Source organism: Diabrotica undecimpunctata, chromosome 4, assembly GCF_040954645.1.
Source record: "Diabrotica undecimpunctata isolate CICGRU chromosome 4, icDiaUnde3, whole genome shotgun sequence".
Lineage (NCBI taxonomy): Eukaryota > Metazoa > Arthropoda > Insecta > Coleoptera > Chrysomelidae > Diabrotica > Diabrotica undecimpunctata.
The window spans coordinates 11,660,966-11,675,128 of NC_092806.1; the positions used below are offsets into that span (position 1 = coordinate 11,660,966).

The window sequence follows — 14,163 nt, forward strand, 5'->3', positions numbered from 1 at the left end:
TGAATTTCAATTAGCGTCTCATATATAGAGTGAAGGTAGTGGCATAATGCCTAAATCCAGTAATAAAGGTTTACTTTCTTCTTCTGGTTCCTATCCGTTTCGGATGTTGGAAATCATATTGGCAATCATGACCTTGCTCGCTGCGGCTCGAAACAGCTCCGTTGAGGTTTACAGTGTCCCCTAAACTCTGCTCTTGCAAGTATCGTCACTATAGCTGTTATTAAGAAAAACTGCCTGTTTTCTATTTGTTAGTTATGATCTAAATAGATTCAGAGTGTTTCCCTAACACCGCATTTATACATTTTTTCCAACAGTAATTCATGCGAAACACAGTCAAAAGCTTTGGATAAGTCACACGTAAGTATGTCAAAGACATAAAATGACCTTCCTCCAAGTTATCAACTATATCTCTCACAATTTTCTGTGTAGCTAGTGTAGTGCTACATTTTTTTAAAGCTATATTGAATACAGTGAAGTATTTTGTACTTTTCTAGATATTCTATCAAACGAACATTTAGAATACTATCAAAAATTTTGCCGAAAATGGGAATGATTGAGATGGGACAATAATTTCCAATCTATCTTCCACTTTTTGAACACTGATTTAAATATCACTAACAGGTAATAAAAATAAAGAGTTGCAAGGAGAATGTACATCTTCCAAAAAAATCTATGCCTACATTTTCATTTGTAGAATTAAAACAACTTCTAATATGTTTAGGTACTAAAGTAAGGTAATTATTGAAATCGTTTGATGTAATCGCGCTTGGACGACAGATTTTTTATTTTGAAATTTATTTCTGTGATAATTTATAACTTTCCAACTGACACGAGATATATTTTCTGTATTGGAAAAGAAATTCTCATAAGCCAGTTTTTTCTTTAAGAACATTGTTGATTTATAGTGCTTTTTAAACTTTTTATACTCACTATATTCCTTTGTAACATCAGCAATTATTTTTACTGAGAAAAGATTTTCTCGCATTTTTATTAGTTCATCATCAAACCAAGAAATTGGAGCTTTACTATGAGTTCATGATTTTTTTGTTGGAAGATTAATTTCAGTTAACTTACATTTCAGTAATAAATTGAGCTAATTCTGTTGCTGTTATGAGAGAAACAACTGAACCCCAGTCAACGTTATTTAACGACTGTTTTAACATCAGGATGCCATTACTTCTTATATGTCTTATGTATGTATCAGTTCTATGACTTTTTTCAGATTTTATTTTTAAGTAGAAAAATGGAGCAAGATAATCAGAAATGCATGGGTCCACGATTCCATAAATAACTATCTCACTGCTTATGTTTGTTAAGACAAACAAGTTGTTGATCTAGTTGTGATTCTAGTAAATTCATTAATATTTATGGTTAAGCCAAAAGTAGAAATAAGATCACGAAAACTGTTTAGTTTATTAGAAGCTTTTTTAAAATCAATGTTGGAATCTCTAATTATTAGATAATAATTGGAGGAATTAATTAATATTAAACTAGACAAATCTGGTCAGAGTTCGCTAAAGATTTTTGTTTAATATAAAATGGTACAGAGTTATTCGAAATAACACTTTCACTTCTGTCTTTTTCGGTTAATGTATCTGGTTTGCCTAGAAGATTTATCGACGAAATGTTTTCTACGAAAAAAATATTCCTCTATGCCTTTCTCGAAAAAAATATCCTTTAATTCTGCATCTGCCGTAATTCTAAAGGAATAGGATCCATTTACCTTGTTCGCGTACAAAGTGCACGAGAACTCATATCCGGGGAACTTTACTTGTAGATATGTTTCCAATTTTTCTGTACTATAAGACTGTTTATACTTTGCGACATAAATCCACACTTTGTCTTTTGATGCTAGCTCGTCACTATTGCTGTTATTACCCTTCAACTTTTACATCCGAATGAGAAGGTTGCTTGACATTTTGAGTAATACTGTGGATATCATTCATTTTCAAACTTTGTTGTGCCCGCGTCAAAGCTCTTGAGAATTGCTGATTTGTAATTGTTATATTTTCATGTGTCTCTTGTATAACTACCCTTGATTTTCTTTCTATCATTTTTAGTGACGGAAATTGGAGGATGACCTTCAACACCGGTTCGTTTGCTTGTATTTGGCATATGTTTAACCTCCAAATTTGCTGGGTTTTGTAGCAAATTTATAATATAATCCTGATTACTCATCGTTCACTCAAGTTCTCTGATAATACGTTTTAAAGCGACTAATTGAATGTTTGCAATTTTGAGATCATATTTTAATGTTAATGACTTACCGCTTCGGCATGGTCAGCTACAAAATTATCAGGTATTGCAGTAGTTGCGTCAAGGAACTTGGTACTTTTATCACTTTCCACAAACTTTACCACTTTGTCACTTGATTTTATGTCCAAAGGCACTTTCTTCTCAATTATTATTATAAATAAATACTTCTTCAACTGCTGCCATGTTGCCGATCCATTTAAGTATGCCTTTAAAGGAATGCTTTTCTTGTCGATTTGTTAGTACCCAATGTTTAATTCTTGTACTTCCCTTTATATTGCGCGTTCCAAGACATTATTGAGCTTAATTGGTTATTTGATTTTCTATCAGGGATACCACTTATTCATAAAAAATAAACAAAAAAAATCAAAAGCGCTGGCATCTTGCATTGTTTCTATTAGATTTTGGTTTACGTCTACTTATATATAAGATGTCGCGAAGTTTATATACAGCGTGTTAGTAAATAAGTGCGATAAACTCTCAGTTAAAAATGTTTCTTCTTTTCGCCGTAGAGGAGTACAAACTGTGCAACTAAAAGATGCAGTTCTCGAGTTTATTGCTGAGAATTTTTGGCAATCTCGTTGTTTACTGACGAGGCTATAATTATATGGACGACATTGTATACGAATTTTTCATAACAATCACCTATGGGGAAAATCCATACGGAATCTCTGCAGTTCACTTTCAGCATGATTTTGTGGCTTGGGGTAATTAATGATCATTTAACCGATTCACATTTATTCTCACAAGCACTAACTGGCGAATCTTACCTTATTTTCTTATAGGAAGTGTTACCTATTCATTTTAAAGAAATTCTTCTATACCTGAGACAAGACTTATGGTTCATGCATGATGGTGCACTGGCCCATTTTTGCATTAATATACGCAATCACTTAGATGCAGTATATCCAAATCATTGGATAGATAAGGGATGTACGGAGCATTCGCCTGCTCGATCGCCAGATTTAATTGGGGCATTTGGGATTTTCTTAAGTCCTTAGTTAAATCCAATCATGTCTAAAATATTGATGACCAAAGCACTCAAATTATAGCCAGCTATGAGGCAATAAAAATGTTGATATAGCGTGTCTATACGTTGCAGTCATACGTTTATATGGCAAACTGTTATTTGTTTTTCAGGCAGAATCACCCCCTTGAACATAGTCGCACTTATTCACTAATACCCACTGTACGATTTTGACCAAAAAAGCATCGTTTTCCAGTCTGAATTTTACGTCAGGAGATAAAAGATATGCTACTAAAAAAAAAAGTTCGATAAATCTGTAAATACAATTTTTTGAAAATTTCTATTTTTAAAACAAATTAAATTTAAACATTATTATTGTGATATGTTCTTACATCACCTTTTAAGTTAACCGTTTTGGGTTTTGGGTCAACTGTTCGTATCTAAATTCTGCTTTTTTTTTGTCACTAGTTGGTCAACAAATATTTCTATGATTTTTCTCTTGCAGGTCCCACCAATCGACTATCTACGTCAGGTGACCTTGGACTTGGGAGGAGCTACAGGAACATCCGCAGAAAGTCTTCCTGGCAATACCTCCGCTAAGAGATCATCTGTTTCGACTCTCATTAAACGCTTCAACGAAGTAAGTGACGATTTTTTTTACTATGTAGTTTAAAGGGGTATCATAATAAGACTACTCAAATATAAGTTTAACGATCTGTCAAATAACTGGCACAGTTGCAAAAATAATAATATATTAGTGATTTTCCATAAGCAATTAAGAATTAAGTACAGTTAAGCCCATGGTTCTTTACCCGTGCGTCATCATTTAAAGCATGCGAAATAAGCCGGAAATTTACTCCACGGAACAGCAAGTGACAGAAAGTGGCTACTGCTCTGATCACGGAATATATTATAAAATTTGATGTTATTAAATAAATATAATGTAAAATGCCAGTTTTGCTTTAAAATTTTGGTGCAGAATAATTACAGCTAGATTTTAAGTAGCCTAATAAACTCTTTTAATATCATTAGTGAATAATAAATAATTACATAACATTATCTAGCTCAAATAATATTGTTGCGAGATTTGAAACGTATGTTTTTCGTTTCTTTTATTTTATTTTCATCACCTTTATAATCCTAATTGTTATTTCAAGTGTTAATTATTACAGATTTGATATCAATGTTACACATATTTCCTTCTCTAATAAATAACTGTTCAATTAATTTGTTAGTATATTCTACAAACTTTGCCCGGACGACATATTTACACTTTTGAATTGCTTTCGTCCACATACTTAAAACATGTTTATTTCTATATCTATCTCTGCCAATATATAATATTATTAGTTTAAGTCCTTCAATCTGCCCATACTAATTCGATAGCATTAAAATCTAGGTGATACGGTGGCAATTCAAGCAGTTCGTGTCTATGTTCTCCTATCCATTTATATATATATATATATATATATATATATATATATATATATATATATATATATATATAGTTTGTTATGTTATAGTTTGTAAATAAAAATACGTAACTATTGTAACTACTGAGTCTACCTCCATTTGGGTATGCCCTACTTCCAGATATTTCTGCTCTTATGGTAACTGAATACTTTTTGAAAATATGGAGTAAGGCGTTGGATAGTTTGATGTTTCTATTTTTATAGCAACAGCCATCGCTCCAAATAATGATCTTTGTAGGATACTGTTTATTAATCTTTTGGTTTAGGAATTTTGTTGCGATGGATGCGAAAATATTACTTTCAGGACCTCTTTGGCCCTCGTGTCATACAAAACAGATAACTGTCTTATCTCTTAGGTCATATTAGGTCCAGTTATGCACCCTTAACTTTGTTTTGTAGTAGTTTGCTGCAGTATTTAATCGAGTAGCTAAAAGCACTGCTTTAAGATCTACTGCAAAAACTAAAATATTCTCACTTTCTTGGCACTCGGTTTTGTCATTTTCTTTTTCTTGTCGAGCTTCCGATTTCCTAAGTAGGTGAGAGTGGTAAACTTCTTCCAATATGGATCCATTCTTGTACCCCAAACATTTATTGCACTGATCTTTCTTTGGTGTCCATATTTCTAATTAGTATTTGAATACTTTGAAAAAAGTGGTCCATGATGCTGTCTTTTTGAATGCTTTCCGACACTTTTTTGATACATCCGATAAACATGTCTGTAGCTACCCCATACTGGTTCTAAATACAGCTTTGTAGTTGAAGTTCTACAGTAAAGAGACTCTAAGTATGGTAAATTTGAAAGAAACTCTTCAACGTCTTTTGAACCACCTTAAATGTGCTCTTTTGATTCCTGAGTGCCAGTATTGCTTGAATGATCCTTGTGATTTTCCGTTATCCAGTTCTGTACTGTTTTTTCTCTAAAGTATATAAAAACATAGCTCTGCAAACCTGTTTTTTGGATTTAGTATTTTGAAATGAATCATCTTCTCTATTGCTCACAATCAAATAGTATTTCAAACTAACCTTCTTCCGTTTTTATATATTTCCGTATTTCCGTTAAAATATTTCCGTTCTATTACAAAATGATAAGAACTTTTAAAGCACTAAATGCAAATAGTACTAGTATATTTCTGTTTTACAATTAACAAAAATACTTAAATACAGACCATCGTGACTTTTTGCTCTCAGAAGTTTTGACATACGTCTGATTGCAGCAACCATTTTAACGCCATAACTGCATAAGATATATTAGTTGGATTCGCGCACTCCATTAATATATCGTATTCACATATGAGATTTTGGAGTATACTAGAACAGATAATTTTGGTTTGGAAAATGCCTTAAATTGAAAAGTAAATAATTTTGACACACAACTTCTTGCAGTAACAGCGGCGATATGCACCTATTGTTTTAATTTGTTCTTTTTGAAAATTTGTACATTTTCAAAATTAAAATACTGGTTATTTTCTAGAGAATGTTTGGCTAGGGCTGTTGTATTTAAATTGTAAAGACTGTAATTCAACATATATTGGACAAACACACCAATACCTGCATAGAAGAGTTGTTGCACACAAAAATAGTGTAGAGACAACAGTATTAAACGGAATTATTCACCAACTAATCAGACTTATACTCTTGTAAAGCTATACATGTCTATAATACATCTTTCTTTAGAAATAAGTAAAAGTAATAAGTATATATATGAAATTTAAATTGAAAACCTTAAAGTGTTTCGCCCTGTACAATCCATAATCTACCACAACTCTAGTGTATCCTTGGAAAGTCCCATTTTCTGTTCCTAATATCTTAGTGTGCTATTTCATAGAGGAATTCATAACCTTATCAGTGGAAGCGCGTTCCACGACATATCCTGAAAATGCAATAAAAGCCTTCGTTCTACAATAAACTGGAGACGACCAAGATGGTTACAGGATGTGTTCGAAAAAGCTGCGGCTGAATAATGTTCGTAGAAGAATTATATAATATATGATTTTACTAAAAAATTATAAGTAAAAAAACATTAAAAATATTACAAAAAGTAAAAGTCCAAAGATTTCTAGGTGTTTGTAACTAAAATTCAGAGTGTTGCCTAAATTTAAACTTTCTAAAATTTTTATACGTGAAATCAAATCTTAACTGTCTTTTCTATATTGTTATTTACTTGTATTTTGAGTTAGTACTTGATAAGAAACCAGTTCACTAAAGGTTCTTGTTTAGATGAATCGATATGTCGTGGAATTTAATTTTAGATTTTTTATATCGGTCCATTCGTGGTTTGCTTGCTTTGGAAATTGTAGAAGGTACAGATTTAGGCAAAAATCTGAATTTTGGTTTGGAATACCTAGAAATTTTAGGATTTCTACATTTTGTTTTATTCTCAGACGGCGCCGTGTGCGTCTGTATGAAGTTATTTTATTTGGCCGAAAATATTTGATTTTACGTTCAGGGCTTTTACTTAGTCGCTCTGATGAGTCCTGTTAGGACAAAATAAGTATATGTCAATTGTAAAGACACTATACGTGAAATCAAATCTTAACTGTCTTTTCTATATTAAAAATAGTATCCCAATTTCACAGCATCTCAGCTACTCTATTTCTGGATAGGTATACACCTTTTGAAAATATTTGCAATTGTTACACTTTAATGTTTTTCTTATTAAATATATTCTGATATATTTTTTTCATTTTTCAGTTTTGATCATATTTTTAGGTTGCTCTTTGTATTTATCTGTAACTTTTGCTTGTTTCAATCCTACTTTGGTGCATCTTTCTTTCTCTTTTCAGATTAAGTATCTTAGCGCTATCCATTTTAAGTTAGCTATACAATTTCTTGTGATAAAGCCTTTAAATTTGGTGCTGGTAGCTATAAAATAACTAAGACATATCGACTAAGACGTGGAAAACTTATATAGAAAACCAGGCATGTTGAAAATCCCTAAGGGGGCATCCTCAGACAAAAAAATATTTAGAACTTGGAAAGAGTTGTGAAGAATACACTTGTTAAGAATAACTTAGAATGCTTAATTTTAATATTAAGACCAGAAAAATTAGAAAGTTTTTAATTGTGTTATTACATTGCTCACATGCGCTCACTTCATGGTTAAGCAGATCATTTAAAAATGTTATTAACTTCACACAAACTTTTAAAGGCAAAATTCGAAATTCTTCGCCTTGGTGAAATACAAATTTTGATGACATTATCAAAGAGAGAAAAGAAGCAATTTTAAATTATAAACAAAACCCGTACTTTGAAAATTACTGAAAATATCAAGATATTATGGCAAAATTTAAAAAAAAAAATTAAAAGAAATAGCTAAAGAAAGTTAAACGATTGTCGTCTCTAACTTTGTAACGTAATATATTGCCTACCACATAAGGTATAATTATAGGGGGTTTGAAAAATTGGGGACAGAAGCTACTGGGGGTGGAGATCTTCTTCGAGTGCCATCTCCGCGGCGGAGGTCGGCAATCATCATAGCTATTCGATCTTTTGAGACGGCTGCTCTGAAAAGTTCATTTGATGTACATCCGTACCACTCTCTCAGGTTACGCAGCCATGACATTCTACGCCTCCCTATGCTTCTCTTTCCTTGGATCTTTCCCTGCATGATCAGTTGGAGCAAGGTGTATTTCTCTCCACGTGTAATATGTCCGAGATATTCCAATTTTTTTGTTTTTATTGAATTTAAAATTTCCATTTCTTTGTTCATCCTTCTCAGAACCTCTTTGTTTGTGACGTGTTCTGTCCATGATATTTTCAGAATTCTTCTGTACACCCACAGCTCAAATGATTCCAGTTTTTTCATTGATGTAGCATTCAAGGTCCAAGATTCCATTCCATAAAATAAGGTCGAAAATACATAGCACCTCGCCAACCTAACTCTTAGTTCCAGTTTTAAATCCCTGGTACATAGAACTCTTCTCATTTTGTTGAAATTTGCTCTGGTGGAGCAAATTTCCCAAATGTTCCCTGGGGTGGAGATAGGGCAAGCAAAATAAACGAAACTGTGCAAACGGCACTCACAGTTTGTTTGGAGAGCTGGGTCGTGGATAAGTTGAATGACAAGGGGTCGGATTGGGGCAACTACAAAAAAAATTTAAACAAATGGATACTTACATAAATCTCCTGGACGAAAGGGCAAAAAAAACCACAAAAAAGACCTCTAGCTATTTGAAATAAGGACGCCGCTTCGAAGAATCCTAATCTTGCTGGATAAAGGAAAAAAGGCTCTTTTTTCCTAAAATAAAGAATACAAACAGGAATTAGGAGATTTTTCTAAAATAAACAAAATGGTTCAGAGGGATAAATTAAACATTTATTATATCATACCACAAACAGTTACAAAAATACAGATAATACATAAAGACTATATTGATAGTCACAAAAATAAATATAAAAATAACAAAGAAAAACTTACATGTGTCCTATTCGTTTACAAGTGGGAATTGGTACATAACTTACAAATGTTACTGGGCTATTAACTGTGGCTAATAAAAAATTGTTACAAGTAAAGAATTATCTTTTTAAATAAAACTATTCATAAAGATCAACCTTTTCTAAAAACAAAACAAGCTAATGTCACAAAAATATGAATCTAACAGAGACACTACTTAATCTTACTATAATCTAACATATCTGTCATATGTCAAAATTGAATTTAACGCAGAACAATTAAAATGACAGCATAGCCATACCCTAAGATTAACAAAGTTAATTATTAAAACCTTTATTTTTATTATTTAAATTATGAAAGGAAATATTATTTTAATGTTTATTTTTTTTGAAAGTTTAAAACAAAAAAGTTACCTTGGTTTTAAAGCAAAAAAGAAGTTACCTTGGTTTCACAAAAAACAATACACTAGCACTTCTGGCTGTGTACTTCTTACTGTATGGCTGTGAAAGTTGGACAATGGACTCTGAAATAGAAAAAAGAATAGATGCCTTTGAGATGTATATATACAGATGAATGTTGAGGGTTCCATGGGTACAAAGAGTTACTAATGTTGAGGTACTTCGTCGCATGTGTAAACAAAAAGAATTACTAAGAATAATCAAAGAGAGGAAAATGCAATACTTGGGTCATGTGCTGAGAGGCGAAAGATATGAATTACTTCAAGTTATACTGGAAGGAAAAGTACAGGGCAAAAGATCAGTAGGAAGACGCCAGAACTCGTGGCTGAAAGACCTGAGGAGATGGTTCGACCGCTCATCAGCAGAGATCTTTCGCGCAACAGTTTCCAAAACTACAATTGCCATTTGGATCGCCAACCTTCGAAAGGAGACGGCGCAATAAGAAGAAGAAGAAGCACTTCTGGGGTTAAACTGGAATCATGCTGGAAATCTGATTACTGGAATTCATTAGGTGTCCATGTGTAAGGCATGTGTGCCCTATTCTCAATCTTCGAATGATAGATTTGTCCTTTCTTTTCGTTGGTGGGAGCTGGTTGTAGAAAAGGTTTGGTTGTAGAACGCTTAACTTGGTATTGCTTCTTTTCCAATGATCATTCCAAAGGTCCATTATTTTATGTTTGAGTGTTCTTTTTATATCTGATGATGTTTGAATGTCTGTTGTTACATTAAGAGAACATGCTTGTTTTGCTGCTTGATTAGCTTTTTCGTTACCTGGAATACCAACGTGTGATGGGACCCACAATATTGTTACTGTAATTCCATTAGTTTGAAGGCAATTACATATACTCTGGATTTCTTGAACTATTGGGTGGATAGAATGTACGTTTCTTATGGACTGCAAGGAGGACAGAGAGTCCGCACAGATTGCCATAGTTTATCATCGTTGAGGGGAGTTTTCACCGCTTGTAGTATTCCATATAGTTTAGCAGTATAAATACTGCAATTGCTGGAGAGTCGAAACAAGTTGACGGTGGTTGTAGTCGTTGTAACAGCACAGCCAACACCTTCTTCAGTCTTAGATGCGTCTGAGTAAAGGATCTTATCGAAGTTGCATTGATGTAGTATCATTTCCTTTCAATATGCGGTAATTCAACCTAACTCAAGTGTATACTGATTACTGGTTTAAAATCATATTAGATTATAATTAGAATAAAATTTCAATATGCCTGTTACCCTTTACATTTAGCTAAAATTAATGTTTTAAATTTAAACTTATGTCTAGATTGCCAAAAAGATGGAGATCTAAATCATATATTTTTGAGTGTTTACAGCACACTCTTCAAACCAATAAACTGATTGAACGAAAATTTATTGAAATGTTACGATTTCCACCCTACAATTTGTATTACCTACTTTCACTAAATATAAAAAAATATACATTTCAAGTTACGTGGAATTAAATTTAAAAGTAACAACTATTTGAGGCCCAAGGACCATCGCTTCATGCCAAACCTGCCATATAACGTGGTTTTGAGTATACCCCAAATTACAAAAGAATTCCTTTTAAAATAAACCCTTGACAAAGCTTGAAACGTAAAGGTATAGGGGAGAAAGTGTGAATTTAAAGCATTAAAAGTGAAATTTTAAATTTAAGTAGGTGGTAATAATAAATGGATCTTTTTTTAAATCTGTATTAGCTTTTCCTGTACTGTACAAATGCAATTAACTTTTTATTTAAATTGCAATTTAAATAAAATGATTGGTTTATACATTTTATCATGAACTTTATGCAAAATAACATGTTTTTATCATCATATCAGCTATTTCAATACACTTTTCGCTACTTTTAGTTGAGAAGTATACGATTTATTGATAAAGTAACTAATATTGAAGTTGACACATAAAAACTAGTGTTAAAATAACGTGCTATCCCTGTTTAAACGTATATATCGCATTTTATTAAAATAATTAAACAAACTTGAACACACTAAATTTAACTCTAACCATTTTCTCCGAATATACCCCAGAATTTATCACTCCAAAGAATCCTCCCCTATAATAAGTTCTAAAGCAAATGGTGCCCCTAACAATATTTTATGATGATGTAATATTCTTTATGTCCTATATAAAACTTGTTCTTGTTGAATAACACAAGAAAATTCAGAGCCTTACAGCCCGTTGTAAGGTTTATGTAAACTGCCGATATTGAATGATTTATGATACAGTCCTATTACGTTAGGTTATATATAAAGATAATTTATAAAAGACATTTGAAAGCAGTCTGTTAGTTGGTATATACAGCTAAAAGATTTTTACGTCTTTAATATTGTAAAATTAACAGTTTATTTTTATTTTATTTTTACAATTTATACAACAGACATGTTTACAAAATAAATTAAAAATCTACGCTCTTATTGTTTTAAACAACCACTGTATAATGACAAATTATTGGCGACGGGGCAACGGAAATTCGTGGAAAGTCGACGGCGCGCAGTGTTGCCATTTACAGTGTGTAACGATATATCTTTATCACAAGTATAATTTTCAGTTTTAGTTTGACCAAACTGAATAATATACGAAACAAAATCTGAAAAACGTGCGTAACTTTTGTTATTCTATCCATATAAAATAAAAACCATTTGTTAATATAGAGTGTAATTACAGTGACTCAAACAACACTTAATTTTTGCATTCATTCGCTCATTTTCCTGGGCTAAATAGCTACTACACCCGCAGTAAAGACGCCCAATTAAATACACTAGCTGTATAACTTGTAAATATTACGCTTTCTGTCAATTCTATTTGCCTCTCTTGCATAATAGATCGTGCTATCAAAAAAATTTAAAACTGAACTGGTATTGTTTACTTCGTTTATTATGAAAATTATGCTTCGTGTGGACTATACTATCTCAACGACAGTGCGAACATTAACATCATCATAAACTTTATCTCCAACATAAAAATTCTCAGCAGAATCTGGATTGACAAAACGGAGCAGATTGTTAAATTTTATGTGGTTTTTAATTTCGATTTTTAGATTAGAAGTCTGTCGTGACAATATTGTTTAAAGCCACTAAATTTTCGATTAAAATTTCTTCATTTAATGAAAATAGGCTAACATTACACATCGGTTTTGTAAGATACACATGTTATCATCACTGACGGTGTTTTAGTTACTCTTCACAGTCTTAAGTCGTTTAATGATTTTGTACAGTATATATATATATATATACTCAATTCAATAAATGACAAAACAAACAATAAAATTCATTAATCAGCTTTTTATTCGAACAAATATCTCAATGATCTCAGTCATCGCTTCCTTTGCTGACGTAGCAATACTAGCTGTAAACGAAGATCCCATACAAGCCTTATAGTGTAACGGAGGGATGAAAATTGGGGACAGAAATTATTGGGGTGGAGATAGGGCAAGCAAAACAAATCAAAGCTTTGGTTTCGATACGAAGTTAACCTTTTTTTTTTAAACAAAAACAAAATCTCAAATATGATTAGGTATTTACTAAATGTCAAAAATAGTGCTAACTGTCATATGTCAATACTAAATCTTAAAACTGAGAACAATTAATATGACAGCAAGCTAGGCCACGCCCTAACATCATAAATAATTATTACAGTTTCTTAAACTCTTATGAAAGCAGTTATTAATAGAAAATGTTTATTTTTCCTTTAAAAATCAACACAAAAGAGTTACCTGGATTTCACTAAAATTTCTGGGGTTAGGAACTGGACTTACACTCTCTGCCACACGAACAAATTCATCTGCGAAAAATATTCTGAAATGGTTTCTTAGGACAAACAAATTGAGGCTGAAGTTGGCACTGGACGCAAACTTTAGAAACTCGTCTCCATAAAAACTCAACAACGGAACATGTGGGTATCTTTCAAATTTGTTGAAAAAACGCCGTTTTACAAATATCTCAGATGAGAGGCGGCATACAAATAAAAAACAGTGATTACTCTTATCAGAACTGACACATTACATTGAGTATAAATCACTTTTTCTAACCAATTTGCCCCGTTTCACTCAAACTAAACACACCGACGTCTGCTCTCAATGACCAAGCTTTTCAACCTCATTAAATTTACATTGCATTACATTACATTGCACATAAAAATTTAAACTGCTACACATGTTCCCATGAAAAAAAAAGCAAAAAACGAAAATCCAATACGCATTTGAAGCTAAATTCGGACTACAATGAAACCAACTGCTCATGACAGCGGCTTTACGGAGAGTAATGTAATTCTATTCAAAAATCGTTCACCCAACTCGGTATAAACAAAACAAAATCCTAAAGCGGCTTCGATTGAAAGAATACCAAGAATGTGCACATCTGTGATATATAAACAAACTTTCAAATGTGTTTATTATCAACTCGGCGACGCAAAAATAATGAAATAATATTTCGGTTTTTTAACTTGTACGATAGGAAACAGAAATTCATGGAAAATATTCTTCGGTGTTTTAATATATACGGGGGGATTTCAATATATACCAAAGAATTTCAAAATGCTACAATAGCACCTGCAACATCATTTAAACATACTTAGTGATTGGTACACAAAAAAGCGAACAAACTTAAATAAAACAAAATAAAC

General features: G+C 32.2%; 1 protein-coding gene across 3 annotated transcripts in view; it reads left to right on the plus strand.

Annotated features, from left to right (window-relative positions):
• The window catches only part of LOC140439164 (1-phosphatidylinositol 4,5-bisphosphate phosphodiesterase epsilon-1-like), a 579,894-nt gene that overhangs the window by 405,705 nt on the left and 160,026 nt on the right, over positions 1-14,163 (plus strand). For all 3 annotated transcript variants that reach the window (XM_072528894.1, XM_072528893.1, XM_072528896.1), the window contains one exon: positions 3,726-3,860. In XM_072528894.1, the coding sequence (XP_072384995.1) occupies positions 3,726-3,860 (135 nt within the window). The remainder of the gene's footprint in view (positions 1-3,725; positions 3,861-14,163) is intronic.